Source organism: Pseudophryne corroboree, chromosome 1 (assembly GCF_028390025.1).
Source record: "Pseudophryne corroboree isolate aPseCor3 chromosome 1, aPseCor3.hap2, whole genome shotgun sequence".
Taxonomy (NCBI): domain Eukaryota; kingdom Metazoa; phylum Chordata; class Amphibia; order Anura; family Myobatrachidae; genus Pseudophryne; species Pseudophryne corroboree.
The window spans coordinates 54,190,247-54,216,885 of NC_086444.1; the positions used below are offsets into that span (position 1 = coordinate 54,190,247).

General features: G+C 48.5%; 1 protein-coding gene across 7 annotated transcripts in view; it reads right to left on the reverse strand.

The window, feature by feature from the left end:
* The window catches only part of WDR7 (WD repeat domain 7), a 799,383-nt gene that overhangs the window by 522,056 nt on the left and 250,688 nt on the right, over positions 1 to 26,639 (reverse strand). For 5 of the 7 annotated variants that reach the window (XM_063959708.1, XM_063959725.1, XM_063959737.1 and 2 more), the window contains 2 exons: positions 19,687 to 19,775; positions 5,820 to 5,906 (listed from right to left, as the gene is read on the reverse strand). In XM_063959708.1, the coding sequence (XP_063815778.1) occupies positions 5,820 to 5,906; positions 19,687 to 19,775 (176 nt within the window). The remainder of the gene's footprint in view (positions 1 to 5,819; positions 5,907 to 19,686; positions 19,776 to 26,639) is intronic. The other 2 variants (XM_063959718.1, XM_063959729.1) reach the window with 1 other exon arrangement.

Consider the following 26,639-nt stretch of genomic DNA (forward strand, 5'->3'; position numbering starts at 1 on the left):
CCCCCAGCGCCCTGCACCCTCAGTGACCGGAGTGTGAAGTGTGCTGAGAGCAATGGCGCACAGCTGCAGTGCTGTGCGCTACCTTATTTGAAGACAGGAACGTCTTCTGCCGCCGCTTTCTCCGGACCTCTTCGCTCTTCTGGCTCTGTAAGGGGGCCGGCGGCGCGGCTCCGGGACCCATCCAGGCTGAACCTGTGATCGTCCCTCTGGAGCTAATGTCCAGTAGCCAAGAAGCCCAATCCACTCTGCAGTCAGGTGAGTTCGCTTCTTCTCCCCTTAGTCCCACGATGCAGTGAGCCTGTTGCCAGCAGGACTCACTGAAAATAAAAAACCTATTTAAACTTTTACTTCTAAGCAGCTCAGGAGAGCCACCTAGCTTGCACCCTTCTCGTTCGGGCACAAAAATCTAACTGAGGCTTGGAGGAGGGTCATAGGGGGAGGAGCCAGTGCACACCAGCTAGTCTAAAGCTTTTACTTTTTTGTGCCCAGTCTCCTGCGGAGCCGCTATTCCCCATGGTCCTTACGGAGTTCCCAGCATCCACTAGGACGTCAGAGAAATAAAAATGCATAGGAGCGAGAAGGGGAAAAGAGGAAGAGAAAGGGAAAGTGTGGGTGAGAATCTAAGGGGAATGGAGTCACAGCTACACTAGGTAACTGAAGTAAATGAGTGTGCAAGCAAAGATATCAAAGAAGAAGAAAAACGAAATGCATAGCCGGTCAGCCCTGGTAAGGAAGAAACTCAACATTAGCTGAACAACATGAAAACTCTGTGTCCACATCAATCAGCTAGAAAGGATGAGTGGAGGAATCGCTGCCCTGATGGTTTGGGACTGAGGTAATCAGCATTCAGAGGGTATTAGTCCACTATATGGATCCTAAATAGATAGCACTCGCACAACCCAGTTAAACATTTAGTGTAGGGAAAAATAAACTGAAAAAGTATATATTACAATATATCAGTATGTGAATTCAGTCGATTCCATGCAACACCCAAGTGAGTACTGGCGTAACACCTGCACCTATTGGTAAATAAGGAGGTAGACTCCCGTTGGTTGCAATCATAAGGTGTAGTACATGTAAATGAAAGCACACATATGGGTCTGAATGTAATGAAGTCCGAGTTGGCCGGTGGTGCGGGTTACCGGTCGAACTCTGACTTTTTTTTTTTAAAGCACCAACCATGTACATGGTAAAGCCATGACTGGTAAATGATTGCCTCTTTTAATAAAAAGTTTGAGTTCGGCCGGGAAACCGCACTTCCAGCCAACTCGGACTTCATAACATCTGGGCCATAGTGTAATACTGTATCAATGTTCAACAAATATACACTTGACCACACTCACCCCTTGCAGGGCTGATAACAGCCTTGAAATTAAAGGATGTCTGTACTGACTCACCCTCCACTCCAAAACTCAGCAATAACGGAGGTCGGAAGATGTCCCAAGGCAATAACTTTATTCCAAGATAAAACGTATTCCACACAGGGGAAATGGACGCAGTAACTCACACCCCAACTAGGATAATCTCCTGGTTACGTTACAATCAACAGAGGAAATAGCAAGGAATGCCACCTTGACAAAGACCCATCGGTCGAAACGCATTGGTGGAGAACAATGGACATTCGGTATTACCACCTTTATCTTTTGGACCTTTGCTACTTCCTCTGTTGATTGTAGAGCACCGGGAGATTAGCTTGGTTGGGGTGTTATTTATCGGTACGTTTTATCTTGGAATAAAGTTATTGCCTTGTGACATCTTCCGATCTCCCTTATTGCTGAGTTTTGGAGAAGACAGTGAGTTAAATAAAGGCATCGCCCACATTTTGAACTGTAATGTGCGAGCGCCATCTATTTAGGATCCATACTGTGGACCAATACTGGTTTCTAAAATGTGTGAGGGGACAACATCTGGATTCATTTTTTGAACGGCAGCTCCACTGCTGCGCAGTACGGCGTGTTCACTCACCGTAATATTAGAATTCAGATGGTATTCAGCCTCAATGTGGTTTACACTGGGAGACCAAGCTTTCCTAAAGCCGATGTGTGTTGCGTTGAATGGCTGCAATACTTTCCACTCTGTACAGTAGATCGACCATTAGCCATTGATAGTAGCCATTGATTTGGTCGTCATGCCTACCCATACACTACTCTCAGCTACGGAACTCTGTATTTCCTTCAAAGTGATTGTCGACCTCGAGAGATTTGTGGGACAACCTTTCCAAAGCTGCGCCTGGATGATTGGATGTACCTTCCACTTACTGATTACTGGATCATCCAAATATCTGTATGTAGATACAGTAACTTTATTTCTAACTTCTTTCAGATGCTCTTCTGTCCTTCAGATTCACAACCTGAGTAATGATCCCCTTTATATACAGATGGAGCCTCGCTCATCTTGGCTTCTCTGCTGCGCCTAGGTGCACCATGGTTTATTAGCATAAGCCTTTCACCTATTGTTCTCAGCTGCAATACAATACAGAGAAAACAATACAGCAGGGGATTAAGTCCGACTGCCCTGGCTCAGTGAATCCTATTAAAGGCCAAGATGAAGAGGGCTCCATCTGTACAATGGGGGTAATTCTGAGTTGATCGCAGTAGCAAGTTTGTTAGCAATTGGGCAAAACCATGTGCACTGCAGGGGGGGCAGATATAACATGTGTAGAGAGAGTTAGATTTGGGTGGGTTATTTTGTTTCTGTGCAGGGTTAATACTGGCTGCTTTATTTTTACACTGCAATTTACATTTCAGTTTGAATACACCCCACCCGAATCTAACTCTCTCTGCACATGTTACATCTGCCCCCCCTGCAGTGCACATGGTTTTGCCCAACTGCTAACAAATTTGCTGCTATGATCAACTCAGAATTAGGCCCAATGGGGGTAATTCCAAGTTGAACGCAGCAGGACATTTTTTAGCAGTTGGGTAAAACCATGTGCACTGCATGGGAGGCAGATATAACATGTGCAGAAAGAGTTAGATTTGGGTGGATTATTTTATTTCTGTGCAGGGTAAATACTGGCTGCTTTATTTTTACACTGCAAATTAGATTGCAGATTGAACACACCACACCCAAATCTAACTCTCTCTGCACATGTAATATCTGCCCCCCCTGCAGTGCACATGGTTTTGCCCAACTGCTAAAAAAATTCCTGCTGCGATCAACTTGGAATTACCCCCAATATGCGGCAGTTGGTTGAAGCTAAATGTACGTCAGATGAGTTTGCATGTGCCAATTGTTATTTCCCATATTGGTAAATTTAGTACATCTGTAACACAGGGGGATTCAATTACTATCCAAAGATTTTTATCTCAGATTTGTTATTTTTCTAAAGAGGTGTTTACAACGTGGAACAATGTCTCAAAAGCGAAAAAAAAAAAAAAGAACATTTCGTTTCACAGATTTGAGATACAACCATCACAGAGAACACTTCAGCTTAAGGTAAGTACAGAGAAGTGGGCAGGGGGAAGAATACTTTTGCAATGCACGGTACATATTTAACATGACTATTTTGGGGATTTAAAAAAAAAAAAAATTTAATAGTGCAAAAGCTGCCACCGGAAGTGCACTGTGGAGGTTAATATTCAACAGTAGAAACAGTGACAGTGGCGAAATTACAGTGATAAATGGTGGAACACAGACATATACTGAATATCATTTGATCAAAGAGATTTCCACTTTAAGCGATCTCTATTAAAAGCCAAGAAACTATTGGGCATCATTTAATGTAGGTGGTTTTCTTTTTCTGGCTCCTACACATATACTGCATATACTGTACATACTCTTTCCCTTCAGAACCTACAGAATATTGGATATATAAACGGGGATGACTATGTGTTGCGATCACAGAGCCTAATTCACGTTTGTACGTAAGCGCAACTGAAATTGCGATTCTCTAGGCTACGGAGCCACTAATGTTAGCAAGTGAAGCCGTCTGCCAGGAATGAAGAGAGACGCCCACCGGACTCATCGCAAGCTCAAACGCAATTGTGTACACATTTGCGGACTACACGCATTTACGAAGAACATCGAAGCTAAGGGACAGTCTATGGCAACATAGAATGACCAAAGCAGTAGCGACTCAGATGCCATGTATTTGAACATACCATCATGCAGCCATGAGTAGACACACCCCTCGCCTGCGCTTTCCCAACCACTCCCTTTAAACTTCCCGTTACCACCGCCAGACGGACACTTCCTGTCAATCACTCTGCGACAAAGTTCTCAGTGTGCAGAATCGCAGCGGCACCCTTGCGCATGTGTATTGTGATCGCAGCATATGCGCAGTTTGCCGATAATCGTACTGTTGCGTGAACATTGTCCACTGTGTACAAACATGAATCACTGCGCAATGATGTCACAAACATCCTAAAAAAGACATACCATCCGAGTGCTACACAGTCTATGCTGGTTGGTTTACCGTGAAATGGAATACTATATTCAATTCACTTTTTTGATATACAGTCTCTTTTTTTTTACTAAATAACTATATTCTATGTAAATTAAGCTACCATATATACTCGAGTATAAGTCGACGCACCTAATTTTACCACAAAAACCTGGGAAACTTATTGACTCGAGTATAAGCCTAGGGTGGGAAATGCAGCTCTAGAAGTATACAGCCCTCATACTGCCAGATATGCCCCCACCGTGCCAGATATGCCCTCATACTGCCAGATATGCCCCCACAGTGCCAGAGATGCCCACACAGTGCCAGATATGCCCCCATAGTGCCAGATATGCCCCCACAGTGCCAGATATGCCCTCATACTGCTAGATATTCCCCCACAGTGCCAGATATGCCCTCATAGTTCCAGACATGCCCCCACAGTGCCAGGTATTCCCCCACAGTGCCAGATATGCCCTCATACTGCCAGATATGCCCCCTCAGTGCCACATATGCCACCCCCCCCCCCCCCCAAGTGCCAAATATGCTCCCCCAATGCCAGGTACAAATTACCCTCCCCGCTGCCCCGTTGTCTTGTGAAGGAGGGACACGGAGGGCACAGCGCGAGCCTCTCCTGTGTCCCTCCTGCGTCTCTGGCGGTGGGTCTGTTAGATGAAGTGCCGGTTCGTGAGCCAATCAGAGCTCGCGAACGGGTACTTCATTTAATAGACCCGCCGCTGCCGCCGGAGACGCAGGAGGGGCGCAGGAGGGACACAGGAGAGGCGCGCGCTGTGCCTCCGTGTCCCTCCTTCCCACTGACTCGAGTATAAGCCGAGGGGGCTTTTTCAGCACAAAAAAAAAGTGCTGAAAAAGTCGGTTTATACTCTAGTATATACGGTATTTAGAATGTAAGTAATATATGCATGTGATCGTGCACGCTATATTTCTTTCTGGTAAGCAGTTACAAGCAGTTTATAACTTAGGAGTCTATTTACTAAGCCTTGGATGGAGATAAAATGAACGGAGATAAAGTACCAGCCAATCAGCTCCATGTCACAGGCTACATTTGAAAAATGACAGCTAGGAGCTGATTGGCTGGTACTTTATGTCCACTGACTTTATTTCCATCCAAGGATTAGTAAATAAACCCCTAAAACCTAGAACAAAGTGCTGGCTGTAACTTTATGACATCACAAGATTGTGATTCATAGGAGAGGTGCTTATTTCTCTGTGCGCAGCGGAGCGACGCAGGGGGTGAGAGTACTACATACGCTCTCCTATGTAGCACGTCTCAAGTACATGGGCTGCCTATGCACTGGAGGAAGCAATTTAGACACTGAAAATACAAAACATCTCACACCTTACAAAAGCAATCACACACAGACAAACACAAGAAGGAGAAAAAAAAGAAAGCAGGAGAAAAGAGGCAAAATACCTTCATTGACTGAGAAACAGGAATGTAAAGTACGGTCAGACCCAGAGAGATCGGAGTCAGTGCGAGCAGAAGCATCAGGCGCAACAGCTTGCAGAGGAAACAAGAGAAGAGAGACAGAAGAATATGAGCAACAGCAGAACTTCCAGGGAGAACAGATCAGTATAGAGGTAGAACACAGAGAACAGGTTTCAGACCAAAATAATGAAGACAAGCAGATATTGGCAATGCAGTAGTGACAGACACAGGAAGAGGGCAACAAAAGAAGCTGCATACATAGAGCAACACGTCCCCAGCTCATTCTTCTCCTAACCAGACTCAATATATCAGCATGGCTCACAGCAAATTAACATTCTAATAATACAGAGAGTAAATGGTTAAAATGGTTTGTTTTATTTTCTTTTTCTAATAGTGATTGGAAACTGGTGGCCCATAAAGGGGTCAGGTGTGGTCCTTCTGACCAGAGGAATTTCCCTTCTTTGATCCTGTACATAATAATTGCAGTCACACAGTCTATGTAGCAGGTTAGTGTATGACTGGAGGGTGATGTCACAGAGTGAGGGCAGTGCAGTTACACAGTCTATGTAGCAGGTTAGTGTGTGATTGGATGGTGATGTCACAGAGTGAGGGCAGTGCAGTTACACAGTCTATGTAGCAGGTTAGTGTGTGATTGGATGGTGATGACACAGAGTGAGCGCAGTGCAGTCACAAAGTCTATGTAGCAGGTTAGTATGTGATCAGATCAGGGACGTGCAGTCAGGGGAGGCAGTGCCTCCCCTGTCATTCATGATTACAATAATACACAGAAGATACTTATGACACAGATTCTGTGTCATAAGTGTCTTCTTTATATTATTCTGATCATTTTATGACATTAAATTGGTTTGGGAGGCACTGATGCACTGATAGCAAGTGCCTCCCGTTTACAATGGCAACGGGGATAGAGCGGGTAGGTGGAGCCAAACACTGGGCTGTAAAAGCCCATTGCAAAAAGCTGTGAAAGCGGCACAAGTACATGTGCCTCGTTGACAGGGATTGGACAGTGGATCCAGGCTGGATCCGCTGGTCCAATCACCTATACGAGGCGGCGGAACAAGGCTCCCTCCCCTCTCTTCATCCCCCCTGACTGACTCTTGATGTTGAAGTGAGCCTTCTTGATAGGAGCCGCCCGTACCCGGTGCTTTCCGTTACCCTGTAGCTGGCTGCGGCGGGGAGGCTGGAGAGACAAGTGTGGCAGGAGATAATCAGCGGCGGCGGCAGACCCGGAGGTAAGCCCGGAGCTGGAAGTGCATTGCTGGCAGCGCTGGGGAGGCCGAAGAGACAAGTGTGGCAGCAAATAACTAGAGGCGGCGGACCCGGAGGCGGTGGTAAGGCCGGAGCTGGGAGTCCATGCTGGCAGCGCTGGGGAGGCCGAAGAGACAAGTGTGGCAGCAGATAACTAGCGGCGGCGGACCCGGAGGCGGTGGTAAGGCCGGAGCTGGGAGTGCATTGCTGGCAGCGCTGGGGAGGCCGTAAGAGACAAGTGTGGCAGCAGATAATCAGAGGCGGCGGACCCAGAGGCGGTGGTAAGGCCGGAGCTTTGAGCCAGCAATGCACTCCCAGCTCCGGCCTTACCACCGCCTTCGGGTCCGCCGCTGATTATCTGCTGCCACACTTGTCTCTCCGGCCTCCCCAGCGCTGCCAGCTACAGGGTAACCAGCGGCGTGTGGTGCTCTTCTCCTCCTTCTCCCAGGGAAGCAGCCTCAATAGCTCCGGCGCCTGCTGCACTGCACACAGGACACGGGTGAGGGGCTGGGGGGCAAAGTTGCAGTATTGTGGGGGCATTACTAGTGACTGGCACTACAGGGGGCATCAAGTGTATCTGGCACTACAAGGGGAATTTTGTGTAACTGACACTGCACTACAAGCCAGGGGAATTATGCGTAACTGACACTGCACTACAAGGGGAATTATGCGTAACTGACACTGCACTACAAGGGGAATTATGCGTAACTGACACTGCACTACAAGGGGAATTATGCGTAACTGACACTACAAGGGGAGTTATGCGTAACTGACACTGCACTACAAGGGGAATTATGCGTAACTAACACTACAAGGGGAGTTATGAGTAACTGATACTACAAGGGGAGTTATGCGTAACTGACACTGCACTACAAGGGGAATTATGCGTAACTGACACTACAAGGGGAGTTATGCGTAACTGACACTACAAGGGGAATTATGCATAACTGACACTACAAGAGGAATTATGCGTAACTGACGCTACAAGGGGAATTATGCGTAACTGACACTACAAGGGGAGTTATGCGTAACTGACACTACAAGGGGAGTTATGCGTAACTGACACTGCACTACAAGGGGAATTATGCGTAACTGGCACTACAAGGGGAGTTATGCGTAACTGACACTACAAGGGGAGTTATGCGTAACTGACACAAGGGGAGTTATGCGTAACTGACACTGCACTACAAGGGGAATTATGCGTAACTGACACTACAAGGGGAGTTATGCGTAACTGACACTGCACTACAAGGGGAATTATGCGTAACTGGCACTACAAGGGGAGTTATGCGTAACTGACACTACAAGGGGAGTTATGCGTAACTGGCACTACAAGGGGAGTTATGCGTAACTGACACTACAAGGGGAGTTATGCGTAACTGACACTACAAGGGGAGTTATGCGTAACTGACACTACAAGGGGAGTTATGCGTAACTGACACTACAAGGGGAGTTATGCGTAACTGGCACTGCACTACAAGGGGAATTATGCGTAACTGACACTACAAGGGAATTATGCGTAACTGGCACTACAAGGGAAATTATGCGTAACTGGCACTACAAGGGGAATTTTGCGTAACTGGCACTACAGGGGGCATTATGTGGTACTGGCAACACAGGAAGCACCACATGTAACTGGCACTACAGTAGGTATTAAGTGTAACTGGCACTACAGGAGGCATTAAGTGTAACGTACTACTGGAGGCATTAAGTGTAATTTCCACTATAGGAGACATTAAGTGTAACGGGCACTACAGGAGGCATTATGTGTAATTGGCACTATACTGCGGCATTACATGTAACTTGCACTATATTTGGGGCATTACGTGTATCTGGCACTATACTGGGATATTATGTCTAACTGGCATTATACTGGGGACATTACGTGTATCTAGCACTATACTGGGGCATTACATGTATCTGGCACTGTACTGGGTCATTATGTGTAACTGGCACTATACTGGGGGCATTAAGTTTATCTGGCACTATACTGGTGCATTAGTTGTAAGGAGCACTACTGTGGGCATTATGTGTAAGGATGCCAATTGTGTGTGTAGGGGGGTGATAATACGGTATATATATTTGTAATTCGATAACAAGATATAGTTGCAAGGCCACGTCCACTTTCCTAGGAGCGAGTGCACATTGGGGAAAGGAAAGGGCACTTCAAAAGATCTCGCTCAGGTTACTAGTAGGCCTGGAGCCAGCTCTGGCTGCTGTCTGGATACTTTGGGGTCTGTCCTGTAATCACAGTATATACACAATATGCAGTACCAGCCCACCCCCCCATGTACTCTAATGTATCTGTTGTTCAGAAAAAGTAAGCTGAGCTTTGTATTCTTTTGCTGCTGGGGATGTACTGAAGAAGCCGGTGCCTCCCCAGCCGTTGACCTCACCGCACGTCACTGGATCAGATGATGATGTCACAGAGTGAGCGCAGTGCAGTCACACAGTGTATGTAGCAGGTTAGTGTGTGACTGGATGGTGATGTCACAAAGTGAGGGCAGTGCAGTCACACGGTATATGTAGCAGGTTAGTGTGTGATTGGATGTTGATAGCACAGAGTGAGGGCAGTCACACATTCTATGTAGCAGCAGGTTAGTGTGTGATTGGATGGTGATGACACAGAGTGAGCGCAGTGCAGTCACATGGTGTATGTAGCAGGTTAGTGTGTGACTGGATGGTGATATCACTGCAGTGGGAACACTGCTCCTGTGATCGGGTGAATCAGCAGCTTGTAGCAGGCTAAGTAGCAGATTAGTGTGTGACTGGATGGTGATGTCACAGAGTGAGCACAATGCAGTCACACATTCTGTGTAGCAGGTTAGTGTGTGATTGGATGGTAATGTCACAGAATGAGCACAGTGCAGTCACACAGTCTATATAGCAGGTTAGTGTGTGACTGGATGGTGATGTCACAGAATGAGTGCAGTGCAGTCACACAGTCTATATAGCAGGTTAGTTCGTGATTGGATGGTGATGTCACAGAATGAGTGCAATGCAGTCACACAGTCTATGTAGTAGGTTAGTGTGTTATTGGCTGGTGATGTCAGAGTGAGCGCAGTGCAATCACACAATATATGTAGGTTAGTTAGTGACTGGATGGTGATGTCACAGAGTGAGCGCAGTGCAGTTACACAGTCTATATAGCAGGTTAGTGAGTGACTGGATGGTGATGTCACAGAGTGAGCGCAGTGCAGTTACACAGTCTATGTAGCAGGTTAGCGTGTGATTGGATGGTGATGTCACAGAGTGAGCGCAGTGCAGTTACACAGTCTATGTAGCAGGTTAGTGTGTGATTGGATGGTGATGTCACAGAGTGTTAGTCTGTGACTGGTTGCAAAATTTTCTTACCAGCTTGATTGCTAGCAATAAACCCATCTGCTTCTTACACCTCACGCCGCTGCACATATGCTTTTCTTTTAAATGAATAGGTCTCATTGTGGGAAGTAAAGGATTGGGAAAAATATTATGTAGCTCATGACTGAACTAAACCAGAAATGTTCATGTAAAGGAGGGCCACAATTACCCCTTGCCAGTCATGTATACACAAATGAGAAATTACACTCATCAAGGTTATTTACCAAGAACACCTGTGCACAGGTAAAGTAAACGCACATGACTTACTACACCTGATTGCTTGAATTCCTAGCCCCCTGTAAGTGTGCATACCAATATATTATGTGATGCCTCTGAAACAGGACATACACCTCGGTATACACAAAAGGTACAGATGTGTCCACTCACTTACCGGCTGTCCGCACGCCATGCGGCTCGAGCCGCCTGGCCCTACTGAGGTGCTCCGAAAAGAGAAGGCTAATGTCATGTTATTTCAACTTTGCATGTAAGTAGCATCAAAAAGCTGCTCACTATGTACTAAAGACACCGGACTGCGACTGTAACCGCACAGGAATTGGTATAACACACGAACAAAGTCGCAGACGAACACAATGGGATGACATGAGAAAAGTTGCGGCTGCCGCACCAAAGCGCTTTTTACAGATTCAGACTGATCGGCGTAAGCCAGCAATGTACTTTTATCACTCAGTTGTTTTATTAATGCTTATAAGATGCACATTCTGAGTGACAAACAGGGATGGGACCTGGTATCCCGAGAGGGGCCATTTAGCGCAACTGAAGAAACAGTAATGAAGGACACATCTGTAAGCTGTATTGAAAGTATTTTATTAAACACAACCCAACACAATTACGCACAAGTAACCTAGCTGCCCAGAACAGACGCAAACAGCGTCTCCCTCAGTGCTACCCAATAGGTGGGTTAAGATGTTTTAAGACCATCTGAAGGCTGCTTTCTGCGACATGCAATGTGTGCATGCACTGTAAGGTCCCAGGTTCCCCATGTGCTAGGAAGCAGAGAAGTATGTGCTAAAGCATACAGATGTTTCCATTTACATCTTTGCTCCATGCGCTTCAAGTCATGTTACACATAATGCGTGAGCGCCATGTGACTCCGTAATGCCGAACGTCTTTTTTCTTTCGTTTTTTTCCACAAAATTGCGTCTTAAAGTAATGTAATAGGACGCACGAGCAGCTTCTGCTGATTAAAATGATATGCAGCATGCCTATATTCTGTGTGCGACTGCAACTGTATTTGCATGCAAAATGCTATGCTACAGTGTTTTCATGGAACACACTGTACCATTTCATTTTGGCTGCAGATTCATTTGAGACTTCAGGGGCTGTTTAGCGTGATTGCAGCGAGGATGTAACACATCTGTATGTTTATATGGGCTACTAGCAAAGTCAGTGGGGCAAATTTACTAAAGCTTCTAAATTAGAGAATTGGCGATGCTGCAGATAGCAATCAATCAGACGTTGTCTATCGTTCTCTAAAAGGCAATGGAGAAATGATAGACAGCATCTGATTGGTTGCTATGAACAACACCACCAACTCTGTTTTAGAAGCTTTAGTAAATTCACCCCATTGTCTTCAAATCTTCCTCAAAAGCTGTAAAAGAAAGTCATAAAACCAAATAAGGCACACACTTGATAAATGTGTTTTGCCATCTGTGTCGATATGTTTCAACTGGTATCGAAACACTCCACAAATTAAAAACACATTATCGCAGCATTTACATAAACGCTCTATTTCTGCCATAAGTACTGGTATTTCCCCCATGCGCCGACTGGGTAATAAAGAGAACTGCAGAGCAAGCGGCGCAGGGCTGGCCGGATTAGCATATGAAAGGGGATGAGGCCCTTATGACTCGCACATTGTATAACTAGAGGTCAGTGCTAAGATTTAGAGGTCACTTCTTGACAATTCCTTCCTATAGAGAAATTACCATATGTCATGCGCAACCAGCTTCAAATTAATCCTTCTCTTGCTGAACGACAATGCCAGCGGTTTCCTCCACAAGTTAAACAACGTTCTGTATGGCGGGTGTTTGCTTTTCATGCAGTTAACTCCTTTTGTTGCCCCAGGGCATCTGCATGAAAACTATCCGTTTCATAATTCAATGCAAATGTATCATAATGTCACCGCGGCACGTGTGAGGGGCGAGATTGGCAGAGCCCCGCTCCTCTAGGATTCAGTTGAACAAACAAGGGCTTAATTCTGAGGAGGGAAGGCATTTGCATTCAGGCTCTTGACATAATGGGAACGTGCATTTTGAATATGTATGCCTTTCAAGCTGAATTACTGCAACATGAAGTTAAAGGAAAAAAAAAAAAGCTCCAAAGCCGCAGCTATTATCTCTGGTTTCTATTTAAAACAGCGTCTCCTAGACCTCTCATTAAAACGTCGGCTTTGTAACGACGATCGCTTCTCTGAAAAATACGATTTTTAATGAAGTGCTTTGAAATTGGTTGTCGGGATGACTTTGATGTCTTTAGAGAAGTGTAAATGCTCCGGTGTTTAATAAATGTTTAGGTTGGCCCCCTGTGAAGATTATAAGTGACACACTTCTCAACGATCAGTCATTCCAGTCAAGGGCAACAAACGTCCGTGATAATAAAAGGGAATAAAAACGAATCTAGGAGGATTAATATGACAAATACAAAAGCATAGTGATAACTATCAGCCGGTGTCTCCGTGGAACCATAATGTCCATATAGAGTTTGTAAGCTTACGTGCAGGGCCCTCTTACCTCTTTGTCAGTCTTGTTTTATTAGTCTTCTATTATTGTTTTATTCCCAAATGTAAAGAGAAACAGAATATGCTGGCGCTATATACAGTAAGTGTTAATAAATACAATCCTTACGTGCAGGAATAACATGCTCCACGGTTAGAGGTGGGATTGATGAAAACATTAAATAAAGTATAATACTGCTTGGTATGAGAACATTTTGTAGTAGTATCAGCTTTGTCTAATCCTTTCTTTCAGGCTCTGTACAGATGGGAATTAAGATCCCCGTCCACATGGATGATAGTTAAAGCTATATAGTGACCACAGAACCGTTGTTCTCGCAGTCCCTCATTTATCCTCTTCCTCCATGATGCTGGAGTGCTATTTAGGAATGAGGCATAAGACAAGATGATAAAACACAGGATTCCATTTTCTTGGAGGTGATACTGTCTGTGGCTGATTACTGTTGACTGTGACAGGCACGGTGACACTCTTGTAGCCCAAAAAGGGGTGTGGTCAGGGGCATATTAAGAGTGGATTGGGCCCGTGTGCAGTCTCCATCTGTGCCCACTGTATTCTAGCAGGTAGAGCAGTCTGTTTGAGCGTTCGTAGACCAGCAGGGACTATTCCCACTTGTGGGTGTTCACGACACCCAGAGAGCAGGAATAGATCTTGTGGCAAGCGCATGGGGCTTCGTTATGCTCCCCCCCCCCCCGCCATTCTGCTGATGGGATCCCGCAGTAGGTATACTGACAGCAGTGTTCCCCAGCGCCAGTAACCATACCCAACCCGCCTACTGCGCACGTCTCAGGGAAAACGTCACAGAGGACATTTTCCTGGTGATTTCCCTACTGCGTATGCGGAAAACAACAGGAAAATGGCAGCCACGCCAATTTCCGAGTGATTTTGAAAAAAGGAGTGTGCGGTGTGGCCCCACTTGGACCCAAAGGCCCATGTGCACAACCACACACACTGCAACCATAACAGATTCGCCACTGGGTGTGGTTAATTTGCATATGTAAGGAAACACCGAAAATATCCTGATCATGTAGCGGGTTAATTATTTTTTTTATATCAATTATGGAAGTGCTGCAACAGTTGGGGCTACCAGGCCGGCACAACTAGTCCCATAATACACAAAGCAAGAGTCATGTCTATTCCTCATTTTGTGGGGAACATAAATGCAGTGCTCTCGCCTTACACAGACCACAACCACCCCTGTAGCGCTGTGGCATTGTAAAGTGAAAGTGACATATAATTAAATATAGAAAATGAGAGGCCATTTTGGAAAGAAAACGTCCCTGGTGGTAAGTGAAAGCGGAATTATAATGGGGAAGGTATACAGTGGGACAAGCTGGCATTTCTAATCCCAAACTATCAATTCAGTAGTGACATCATAACATCCCTCAGTGAGGTCACGGGTTACTAGTACATTGATAAGCTGCAGTCTGGACACAAAATGGCTGCCTCCTCTGCTAATGGATTTTCAAACAATTGCTGATCTCTGGCATGCATTAATGAATACACTGAGGAAGTCTTTATGCGATCTGTTTAATCACATGATGTGGGACTATGGATGCACTTGGAAGTGCAATAAATGCCATCTACAAACGTCGATACAAAGTGTCAAAATGAAAAGGAGTTTGCAAAAATATGACTTACTCATGAAGAGACTCCAGTTCTCCAGTCCGTCAGTATCTAACATTTTATGCAAAGCCCAAGGGAGAGCAGGTACAATACTAATCAATCTTTCATTATCTTCATGTGGAACATCACTTTTAAAATGCTGATGACATAGTTAAATGTCAAATATCTGAAAATGGCTGTGTAAAACATAACTCCAGACATGTGAGCGTAGCTTACCATACCATCCCATCCCTTTAAAAAGGGACGCTCATGGATTTCACAGGTTCTGTGGCTGATTAAAACCAGGTGAAATGCAGGCTTAAAGTCAGCTAGCCACAGAACCTGTGTAATTCATTAGTGTCCCAGTTTAAAGGAATAGTATGGTAAGCCTATGTAAGCAGCATGTCCACATAAAGGAGTAGATGGGACTGTTACACAGTATGCAGAGCAGGCCGGGAGCAGGACCTCACACTCCACCTGCTCAGTACAGGCAGAACGTCCATATGATGGGACTGTTACACAGTATACAGAGCAGGCCGTACTCCAAATGGTCAGTACAGGCAGAACGTCCATATGATGGGACTGTTACACAGTATACAGAGCAGGCCGTACTACAAATGGTCAGTACAGGCAGAACGTCCATATGATGGGACTGTTACACAGTATACAGAGCAGGCCGTACTCCAAATGGTCAGTACAGGCAGAACGTCCATATGATGGGACTGTTACACAGTATACAGAGCAGGCCGTACTACAAATGGTCAGTACAGGCAGAACGTCTATATGACGGGACTGTTACACAGTATGCACAGCAGACCTGGAGCAGGACCTCACACCCAATCTGGTCAGTACAGGCAGAAGATCCATAAGACCCTATTCCTAACTCACCAGATAGAAAGCACACATCCCTCCATCACCTGTCACACAGGAGGCTCACATCCCTCCCTCACCCATCAGACAGGAGGCTTACATCCCTCCCTCACCCATCAGTCAGGAGGCTCACATCCCTCACTAACCCATCACACAGGAGGCTCACATCCCTCCCTTACCCATCAGACAAGAGGCTCACATCCCCCCCCCCCCTCACCCATCAGACAGGATGCTCACATCCCTCCCTCACCCATCAGACAGGAGGCTCACATCCCTCCCTCACCCATCAGGCAGGAGGCTCACATCCCTCCCTCACCCATCAGGCAGGAGGCTCACATCCCTCCCTGACCCGTCACGCAAGAGGCTCACATCCCTCCCTGACCCGTCACGCAGGAGGCTCACATCCCTCCCTGACCCGTCACGCAGGAGGCTTACATCCCTCCCTCATCCATCAGGCAGGAGGCTTACATCCCTCCCTCATCCATCAGGCAGGCGGCACACATCCCTCCCTTACTCATCAGGCAGGAGGCTCACATCCTTCACTATCCCCCATCAGGCTGGAGGCTCACATCCCTCACTAACCCATCACACAGGAGGCTCACATCCCTCCCTTACCCATCAGACAGGAGGCTCACATCCCCCCCTCCCCCCTCACCCATCAGACAGGATGCTCACATCCCTCCCTCACCCATCAGACAGGAGGCTCACATCCCTCCCTCACCCATCAGGCAGGAGGCTCACATCCCTCCCTCACCCATCAGGCAGGAGGCTCACATCCCTCCCTCACCCATCAGGCAGGAGGCTCACATCCCTCCCTGACCCGGCACGCAGGAGGCTCACATCCCTCCCTGACCCGTCACGCAGGAGGCTCACATCCCTCCCTCATCCATCAGGCAGGAGGCTTACATCTCTCCCTGACCCGGCACGCAGGAGGCTCACATCCCTCCCTGACCCGTCACGCAGGAGGCTCACATCCCTCCCTCACCCATCAGGCAGGAGGCTCACATCCCTCCCTCACCCATCAGGCAGGAGGCTCACATCCCTCCCTCATCCATCAGGCAGGAGGCACACATCCCTCACTAACCCCCATGAGACAAGAGGCTCACATCCTTCACTAACCCCCATCCGGCAGGAGGCTCACATCCCTCACTAACCCATCAGACAGGAGGCTCACATCCGCCCCCCCTCACCCATCAGACAGGATGTTCACATCCCTCCCTCACCCATCAGGCAGGAGGCTCACATCCCTCCCTGACCCGGCACGCAGGAGGCTCACATCCCTCCCTGACCCGTCACGCAGGAGGCTCACATCCCTCCCTGACCCGGCACGCAGGAGGCTCACATCCCTCCCTGACCCGGCACGCAGGAGGCTCACATCCCTCCCTCATCCATCAGGCAGGAGGCTTACATCCCTCCCTGACCCGGCACGCAGGAGGCTCACATCCCTCCCTGACCCGTCACGCAGGAGGCTCACATCCCTCCCTCACCCATCAGGCAGGAGGCTCACATCCCTCCCTCACCCATCAGGCAGGAGGCTCACATCCCTCCCTCATCTATCAGGCAGGAGGCACACATCCCTCACTAACCCCCATGAGACAAGAGGCTCACATCCTTCACTAACCCCCATCAGGCAGGAGGCTCACATCCCTCACTAACCCATCAGACAGGAGGCTCACATCCCCCCCCCCCCCCCCCTCACCCATCAGACAGGATGTTCACATCCCTCCCTCACCTATCAGACAGGAGGCTCACATCCCTCCCTCACCCATCAGGCAGGAGGCTCACATCCCTCCCTGACCCGGCACGCAGGAGGCTCACATCCCTCCCTCATCCATCAGGCAGGAGGCTCACATTCCTCACTAACCCCCATCAGGCCGGAGGCTCACGTCCCTCACTAACCCCCATCAGGCCGGAGGCTCACATCCCTCTCTCACCCATCAGGCAGGAGGCTCACATCCGTCCCTCACCCATCATAGAGGAGACTCAAATCACTCACTAACCCATCAGGCAGGAGGCTCACATCCCTCCCTCACCCATCAGACAGGAGGCTCCCATCCCTCACTAACCCCCATCAGGCCGGAGGCTCACATCCCTCACTAACCCATCACACAGGAGGCTCACATCCCTCCCTTACACATCAGACAGGAGGCTCACATCCCCCCCCCCTCACCCATCAGACAGGATGCTCACATCCCTCCCTCACCCATCAGACAGGAGGCTCACATCCCTCCCTCACCCATCAGGCAGGAGGCTCACATCCCTCCCTCACCCATCAGGCAGGAGGCTCACATCCCTCCCTGACCAGTCACGCAGGAGGCTCACATACCTCCCTGACCGGTCACGCAGGAGGCTCACATCCCTCCCTGACCCGTCACGCAGGAGGCTTACATCCCTCCCTCATCCATCAGGCAGGAGGCTTACATCCCTCCCTCATCCATCAGGCAGGAGGCACACATCCCTCCCTTACTCATCAGGCAGGAGGCTCACATCCTTCACTATCCCCCATCAGGCAGGAGGCTCACATCCCTCACTAACCCATCACACAGGAGGCTCACATCCCTCCCTTACCCATCAGACAGGAGGCTCACATCCCCCCCTCCCCCATCAGACAGGATGCTCACATCCCTCCCTCACCCATCAGACAGGAGGCTCACATCCCTCCCTCACCCATCAGACAGGAGGCTCACATCCCTCCCTCACCCATCAGGCAGGAGGCTCACATCCCTCCCTGTCCCCGGCACGCAGGAGGCTCACATCCCTCCCTGACCCGTCACGCAGGAGGCTCACATCCCTCCCTCATCCATCAGGCAGGAGGCTTACATCCCTCCCTGACCCGGCACGCAGGAGGCTCACATCCCTCCCTGACCCGTCACGCAGGAGGCTCACATCCCTCCCTCACCCATCAGGCAGGAGGCTCACATCCCTCCCTCACCCATCAGGCAGGAGGCTCACATCCCTCCCTCATCCATCAGGCAGGAGGCACACATCCCTCACTAACCCCCATGAGACAAGAGGCTCACATCCTTCACTAACCCCCATCAGGCAGGAGGCTCACATCCCTCACTAACCCATCAGACAGGAGGCTCACATCCCCCCCCCCCCCCTCACCCATCAGACAGGATGTTCACATCCCTCCCTCACCCATCAGACAGGAGGCTCACATCCCTCCCTCACCCATCAGGCAGGAGGTTCACATCCCTCCCTGACCCGGCACGCAGGAGGCTCACATCCCTCCCTCATCCATCAGGCAGGAGGCTTACATCCCTCACTAACCTATGAGACAGGAGGCTCACATCCCTCACTAACCCCCATCAGGCAGGAGGCTCACATCCCTCCCTTACTCATCAGGCAGGAGGCTCACATCCTTCACTAACCCCCATCAGGCAGAAGGCTCACATCCCTCCCTGACCCGTCACACAGGAGGCTCACATCCCTCCCTTACCCATCAGGCAGGAGGCTCACATCCCTCACTAACCCATCAGACAGGAGGCTCACATCCTTCACTAACCCCCATCAGGCAGAAGGCTCACATCACTCCCTCACCCATCAGACAGGAGGCTCACATCCCTCCCTGACATATCAGATAGAAAGCTCACATCTCCCCCTCACCCATCAGACTGGAGGCTCACATCCCTCCCTGACCCAGCATAAAGGTTGTTCACATTCTTCCCTGACCCGTCACACAGGAGGCTCACATCCCTCCCTGACCCGTCACGCAGGAGGCTCACATCCCTCCCTGATCCGTCACGCAGGAGGCTCACATCCCTCCCTGACCCGTCACGCAGGAGGCTCACATCCCTCCCTGATCCGTTGCGCACAATGTTCCTATTGACTTCTTTACAAGTATTCCTCAGTTCAAATGAGCACAATTGGAAGCATTCCCCACTTCCAACCAATATTCTGGATGGTAATCAGATACAACAACATTCACACTGAGAACTCTATGTCCTATCATCTGTGGTGGGGAAAGACGCTGCGGTGGCTGTACACACTGCAGTTACCTTGTTTCATCTGTCCTTGCATGATGTTGCTGGAGCTCTGCGGCGACACCTTCCCCTTCATCGGTTCCGGAGATCCGGACCTAGGAGGCCTATAATAAAGACAGTATATATAGTATTAATGAGCATCAATGTAGAGATGGGTGTGAGCAGCTTACAGACACAATCAGACGTTATAAGGGCTGCATCCTTCTCCTGGGGTAAAGCGTCCAGGAATCGGTGCTCATTTTAACTTGCAACCTTCAAGTAGCGCTACAAGCCCAATATTATATGACCCAACAGCCCCAGTACAGCCTGCCACCAGCGGCTAGCAAGGTAAGCTGGGGCTTTTCTAATGCGAGCTATACATCTATTCGGCCATTCCCCAATGCCGATCCACGGCAGGTCGCAATGATCAGCAAAATCCTACATGTTAAAAATTCCTCAACGATTCTAATGATTTTTAGTTTGGAATCGGCAAATTAAGGATTTCCAAGCTGTTGGATTTTCCTGATCCCCTGAGTCAGGCATAGATAGGATGGTGAATTGCTGCAACAAACTAAAGATGTATGGGCAGCTTAAGACTAGCGTAGAACATAACTTCTCAATCGGCCATAGTATTACAGGTGTAAGCTCTAAATGCACTAAAATAACTAAAATAAAAAAGATGTTATACCGTAAGTGCTTTACCAGCATGTGCAGAGAGTAAAAAGACAGTGCGCCATGAATTATCATTATTTTTAAAGAATGGTCTCCAAATCGGACATATGTATTATCCAAAAAGTCTCAAAAGCTGCTAAAAGTCTAAAAGTTGTTTGTGACTATAAAAACACACAATGAAACTCAAAATTGCCACACACCTTCCCAGGAATGCAGGCTTTATAAATACACAGCATATAGAAACATTAATACACTCACAAAACACACAATCCCCGTGTCACTGAGCCATTTTACACCAGCATTTTACTTATATTATGTTTAGATGGTGTTTCTTTATTTTGTTTTTGTTTATATGCATCAGTAGCACATTATTAATGTGCCGCACTGCAGATGGATGCATTAGGTATTTTATAGACAGGGCTATCTGGGGGTTTGTTCATTTGGATTAAGTATGAATTAGCGGTGGGCGGGATGCTAACTGTTCATATCCCGACAGCGGTATCCCGCCTGCCAGAATGCCAGCAACGGGGCGATCATAAAGAGTCCCCTTGCGGGCTCGATGCACTCGCCATGCTTCGGGCTCGGTAGCCCGCTGCGCTCGCCACAGGTTCTATTCCCACACTATGGGTGTCATGGACGCCCACGAGCGGGAATAGTCCTGGTTTGCCGGGATTCCGGTTGGCTGCATTGCCGGCTGTCGGGAATCCGGTGTCTGTATCCTAACCGCCGGAATCCCGACAGCTGGCAAATTGAACGGATCCCCTCAATTTAGCAATATAAAGGAGAAATCCAATCCAGCGTGATTAGCCCCAGACAGGCGAAGGATCTTTGTGGACAATGGCCCTCATTCCGAGTTGATCGCTAGCTGCCGTTGTTCACTGTCTAGCGATCATTTAAAAAAACTGCAAATCTGCGCATGCACCGCAATGCGCACGCGCGCCGTACGTGTACAAAGAGCAAAGTGGTTTTGCACAGGTTCTAGCGATGCTTTCAGTCGCACTGGCGGACACAAGGAGATTGACAGGAAGTGGGAGTTTCTGGCTGACAACTGACCGTTTTCTGGGAGTGTTTGGAAAAACGCAGGCGTGGCCGGGCGGGTATCTGTCATCATTACCGTGTCATTCGTTGCAGCAAATATCGCACAGAATAAGTAATTACAGGGCTGGTCTTATTCTGCACAAAATGTGTTTGCAGGCTCTCTGCTGCACAGGCGTTCGCACTCCTGCAAAGCGAAAATACACTCCCCTGTGGACAGTGACTATGCGTTTGCACGGCTGCTAAAAGTAGCTAGCGAGCGATCAACTCGGAATGAGGGCCAATGTCTTTACTCATTTCTCCTCACACCCCACGCAGGAAAATGACCCATCGCATTAATCGGTAATATGTGCCACTGGACAGCGATGTAGTTCGGCACACGGCTAACATTTAAAAATGATGAATATCAGGCCTGGCCAACCTGTGGCTTTCAAGCTGTTGTGAAAGCAAATGAAACTAAGAACTATATTTGTTTAGGAAAAATAATAGACTACGCAGGGACCAAAGCAAGACAAAGAAAATAAGATTTTACTCACCGGTAAATCTATTTCTCGTAGTCCGTAGTGGATGCTGGGACTCCGTAAGGACCATGGGGAATAGCGGCTCCGCAGGAGACTGGGCACAACTAAAGAAAGCTTTAGGACTACCTGGTGTGCACTGGCTCCTCCCACTATGAGCCTCCTCCAGACCTCAGTTAGGATACTGTGCCCGGAAGAGCTGACACAATAAGGAAGGATTTTGAATCCCGGGTAAGACTCATACCAGCCACACCAATCACACCGTATAACTCGTGATACTATACCCAGTTAACAGTATGAAATATAACTGAGCCTCTCAACAGATGGCTCAACAATAACCCTTTAGTTAGGCACTAACTATATACAAGTATTGCAGACAATCCGCACTTGGGATGGGCGCCCAGCATCCACTACGGACTACGAGAAATAGATTTACCGGTGAGTAAAATCTTATTTTCTCTGACGTCCTAAGTGGATGCTGGGACTCCGTAAGGACCATGGGGATTATACCAAAGCTCCCAAACGGGCGGGAGAGTGCGGATGACTCTGCAGCACCGAATGAGCAAACTCTAGGTCCTCCTCAGCCAGGGTATCAAACTTGTAGACTCTTGCAAAAATGTTTGAACCCGACCAAGTAACAGCTCGGCAAAGTTGTAAAGCAGAGACCCCTCGGGCAGCTGCCCAAGAAGAGCCCACTTTCCTCGTGGAATGGGCTTTTACAGATTTAGGGTGCGGCAGTCCAGCCGCAGTATGTGCAAGTTGAATCGTGCTACAGATCCAGCGAGCAATAGTCTGCTTAGAAGCAGGAGCACCCAGCTTGTTGGGTGCATACAGGATAAATAGCGAGTCAGTTTTCCTGACTCCAGCCGTCCTGGAAACATATTTTTCAGGGCCCTGACTATGTCCAGTTACTTGGAATCCTCCAAGTCCCAAGTAGCCGCAGGCACCACAATAGGTTGGTTCACATGAAAAACTGATACCACCTTAGGAAGGAATTGGGAACGAGTCCTCAATTCCGCCTTATCCATATAAAATACAGATAAGGGCTTTTGTATGACAAAGCCGCCAATTCTGATACATGCCTGGCCGACGCCAAGGCCCACAGCATGACCACTTTCCACGTGAGGTATTGTAGCTCCACGGATTTAAGTGGCTCAACCCAATGCGACTTCAGGAAATCCAACACCACGTTGAGATCCCACGGTGCCACTTGAGGCACAAACGGGGGCTGACTATGCAGCACTCCCTTAACAAAAGTCTGAACTTCAGGCAGTGAAGCCAGTTCAATTTTGGAAGAAAATCGATAGAGCCGAAATCTGGACCTTAATGGAACCCAATTTTAGGCCCATAGTCACCTTCTGACTGTAGGAAGTGCAGAAATCGACCTAGCTAAAATTTCTCCTTTGGGGCCTTCCTGGCCTCACAGCATGCAACATATTTCCGCCATATGCGGTGATAATGGTTTGCGTTCACTTCTGTCCTAGCTTTAAATAGCGTAGGGATAACTTCCTCCGGAATGCCCTTCAGGATCCGGCGTTCAACCGCCAGGCCGTCAAATGCAGCCGCGGTACGTCTTGGAACAGACAGGCCCCCTGCTGCAGCAGGTCCTGTCTGAGCGGCAGAGGCCATGGGTCCTCTGAGATCATTTCTTGGAGTTCTGGGTACCAAGCTCTTCTTGGCCAACCCGGAACAATGAGTATAGTTCTTACTCCTCTCATTATTATTCTCATTACCCTGAGTAAGAGAGGCAGAGAAGGGAACACATATACCGACTGGTACACCCACGGTGTTACCAGAGCGTCCACAGCTATCGCCTGAGGGTCCCTTGACCTGGCGCAATATCTTTGTAGCTGTTTGTTGAGGCGGGACGCCATTATGTCCTCCTGTGGCCTTTCCCAACGGTGTACAATCATTTGGAAGACTTCTGGATGAAGTCCCCACTCTCCCGGGTGGAGGTCGTGTCTTCTGAGAAAGTCTGCTTCTCAGTTGTCCACTCCGGGAATGAACACTGCTGACAGTGCTAACACATGATTTTCCGCCCATCGGAGAATCCTTGTGGCTTCTGCCATCGCCATCCTGCTTCTTGTGCCGCCCTGTCGGTTTACATGAGCGACCGCCGTGATGTTGTCTGACTGGATCAGCACCGGCCGGTGTTGAAGCAGGGGTCTAGCCTGACTTAGAGCATTGTAAATGGCCCTTAGTTCCAGAATATATATGTGTAGGGAAGTCTCCTGACTTTTCCATAGCCTTGGAAGTTTCTTCCCTGTGTGACTGCCCCCCAGCCTCGAAGGCTGGCATCCCTGCTCACCAGGACCCAGTCCTGTATGCCGAATCTGCGGCCCCCTAGAAGATGAGCACTCTGCAGCCACCACAACCGCGACACCCTGGCCCTTGGAGACAGGGTTATCCGCCGATGCATCTGAAGATGCGACCCGGACCACTTGTCCCACAGATCCCACTGGAAGATCCTTGCATGGGACCTGGCGAATGGAATTTCTTCGTAAGAAGCTACCATCTTTTCCAGGGCTCGCGTGCATTGATGCACCGACACCTGTAATTGTATTAGGAGGTCTCTGTCTAGAGACGACAACTCCTTGGACTTCTCCTCCGGGAGAAACCCTTTTTATCCTGTTCTGTGTCCGGAACGATACCCAGAAACAGTAGACGCGTCATAGGAACCAGCTGCGACTTTGGAATATTCAGAAACCAGCCGTGCTGTTGTAGCACTTTCCGAGATAGTGCTACTCCGACGAACAACTGCTCCCTGGACCTCGCCTTTATAAGGAGATCGTCCAAGTACGGGATAATTATTTCGGCCATTACCTTGGTAAATACCTCGGTGCCGGGGACAGACCAACGGCAACGTCTGGAATTGGTAATGACAATCCTGTACCACAATTTTGAGGTACACCTGGTGAAGAGGGTAAATAGGGACATGCAGGTAAGCATCCTTGATGTCCAGTGATACCATGAAATTCTCCAGGCTTGCAATAATCGCCCTGAGCGATTCCATTTTGAACTTGAACCTTCGTATATAAGTGTTCAAGGATTTCAATTTTAGAATGGGTCTCACCGAACCGTCTGGTTTCGGTACCCCAACATTTTGGAATAGTAACCACGACCTTGTTGAAAGAGGGGTACCTTGATTTCACCTGCTGGAAGTACAGCTTGTGAATTGCCGCCAGTACTACCTTTCTCCGAGGGCAGCAGGCAAGGCTGATGTGAGGTAACGGCGAGGGGGAGTCGCCTCGAACTCCAGCCTGTATCCCTGTGATACTACTTGCAGAACCTAGGGATCCACCTGTGGGCAAGCCCACTGGTCCCTGAAGTTCCCGAGACGCGCCACCACCGCACCTGTCTCCACCTGTGGAGCCCCAGCGTCATGCGGTGGACTCAGAGGTAGCGGGAGAAGCTTTTTGATCCTGGGAACTGGCTGTCTGGTGCAGCTTTCCTTCTTCCCTTGCCTCTGTGCAGAAAGGAAGCGCCTTTGACCCGCTTGCTTTTCTGAAGCCGAAAGGACTGTACCTGAAAATACGCTGCTTTCTTAGGCTGTGAGAAAACCTGAGGTAAAATTTTTTCTTCCCAGCTGTTGCTGTGGATACGAGGTCCCAGAGACCATCCCCAAACAATTCCTCACCCTTATAAGGCAGAATCTCCATGTGCCTTTTAAAGGCAGCATCACCTGTCCACTGCCGGGTTTCTAATACCCTCCTGGCAGAATGGACATTGCATTAATTCTGGATGCCAGCCGGCAAATATCCCTCTGTGCATCCTTCATATATAAGACGACGTCTTTAATATGCTCTATGTTAGCAAAATATTATCCCTGTCTAGGGTATTAATATTATCTGACAGGGTATCAGACCACGCTGCAGCAGCACTATTTATGCTGAGGCAATTGCAGGTCTCAGTATAGAACCTGAGTGTGTATATACAGACTTCAGGATAGCCTCCTGCTTTTTATCAGTAGGCTCCTTCAAGGTGGCCGTATCCTAAGACGGCAGTGCCACCTTTTTTGACAAACGTGTGAGCGCCTTATCCACCCTAGGGGATATCTCCCAACGTGACCTATCCTCTGGCGGGAAAGGGTACGCCATCAGTAACTTTTTAGAAATGACCAGTTTCTTATCGGGGGAACCCACGCTTCTTTACACACTACATTCATTCATCTGATGGGGGAACAAAACACTGGCTGCTTTTTCTCCCCAAAAATAAAACCCCTTTTATGTGGTGCTTGGGTTCATGTCAGAAATCCTAGTGGATTGTGTATATATCTCAACCTCGTCGACACTGGAGTCAGACTCCGTGGCGACATCTGTGTCTGCCATCTGAGGTAACGGGCGTTTTTGGAGCCCCTGATGGCCTTTGAGACGCCTGGGCAGGCGCGGGCTGAGAAGCCGGCTGTCCCACAGCTGTTACGTCATCCAGCCTTTTATGTAAGGAGTTGACATTGTCGGTTAATACCTTCCACCTATCCATCCACTCTGGTGTTGGCCCCACAGGGGACGACATCCCATTTATCGGCCTCTGCTCCGCCTCCACGTAACCTTCCTCATCCAACATGTCGACACAGCCGTACCGACACACCGCACACACACAGGGAATGCTCTGACTGAGGACAGGACACCACAAAGTCCTTTGGGGAGACAGAGAGAGAGTATGCCAGCACACACCAGAGCGCTATATAATGCAGGGATTAAGACTATAACTGAGTGATTTTTCCCCCAATAGCTGCTTGTATACATATATTGCGCCTAAATTTAG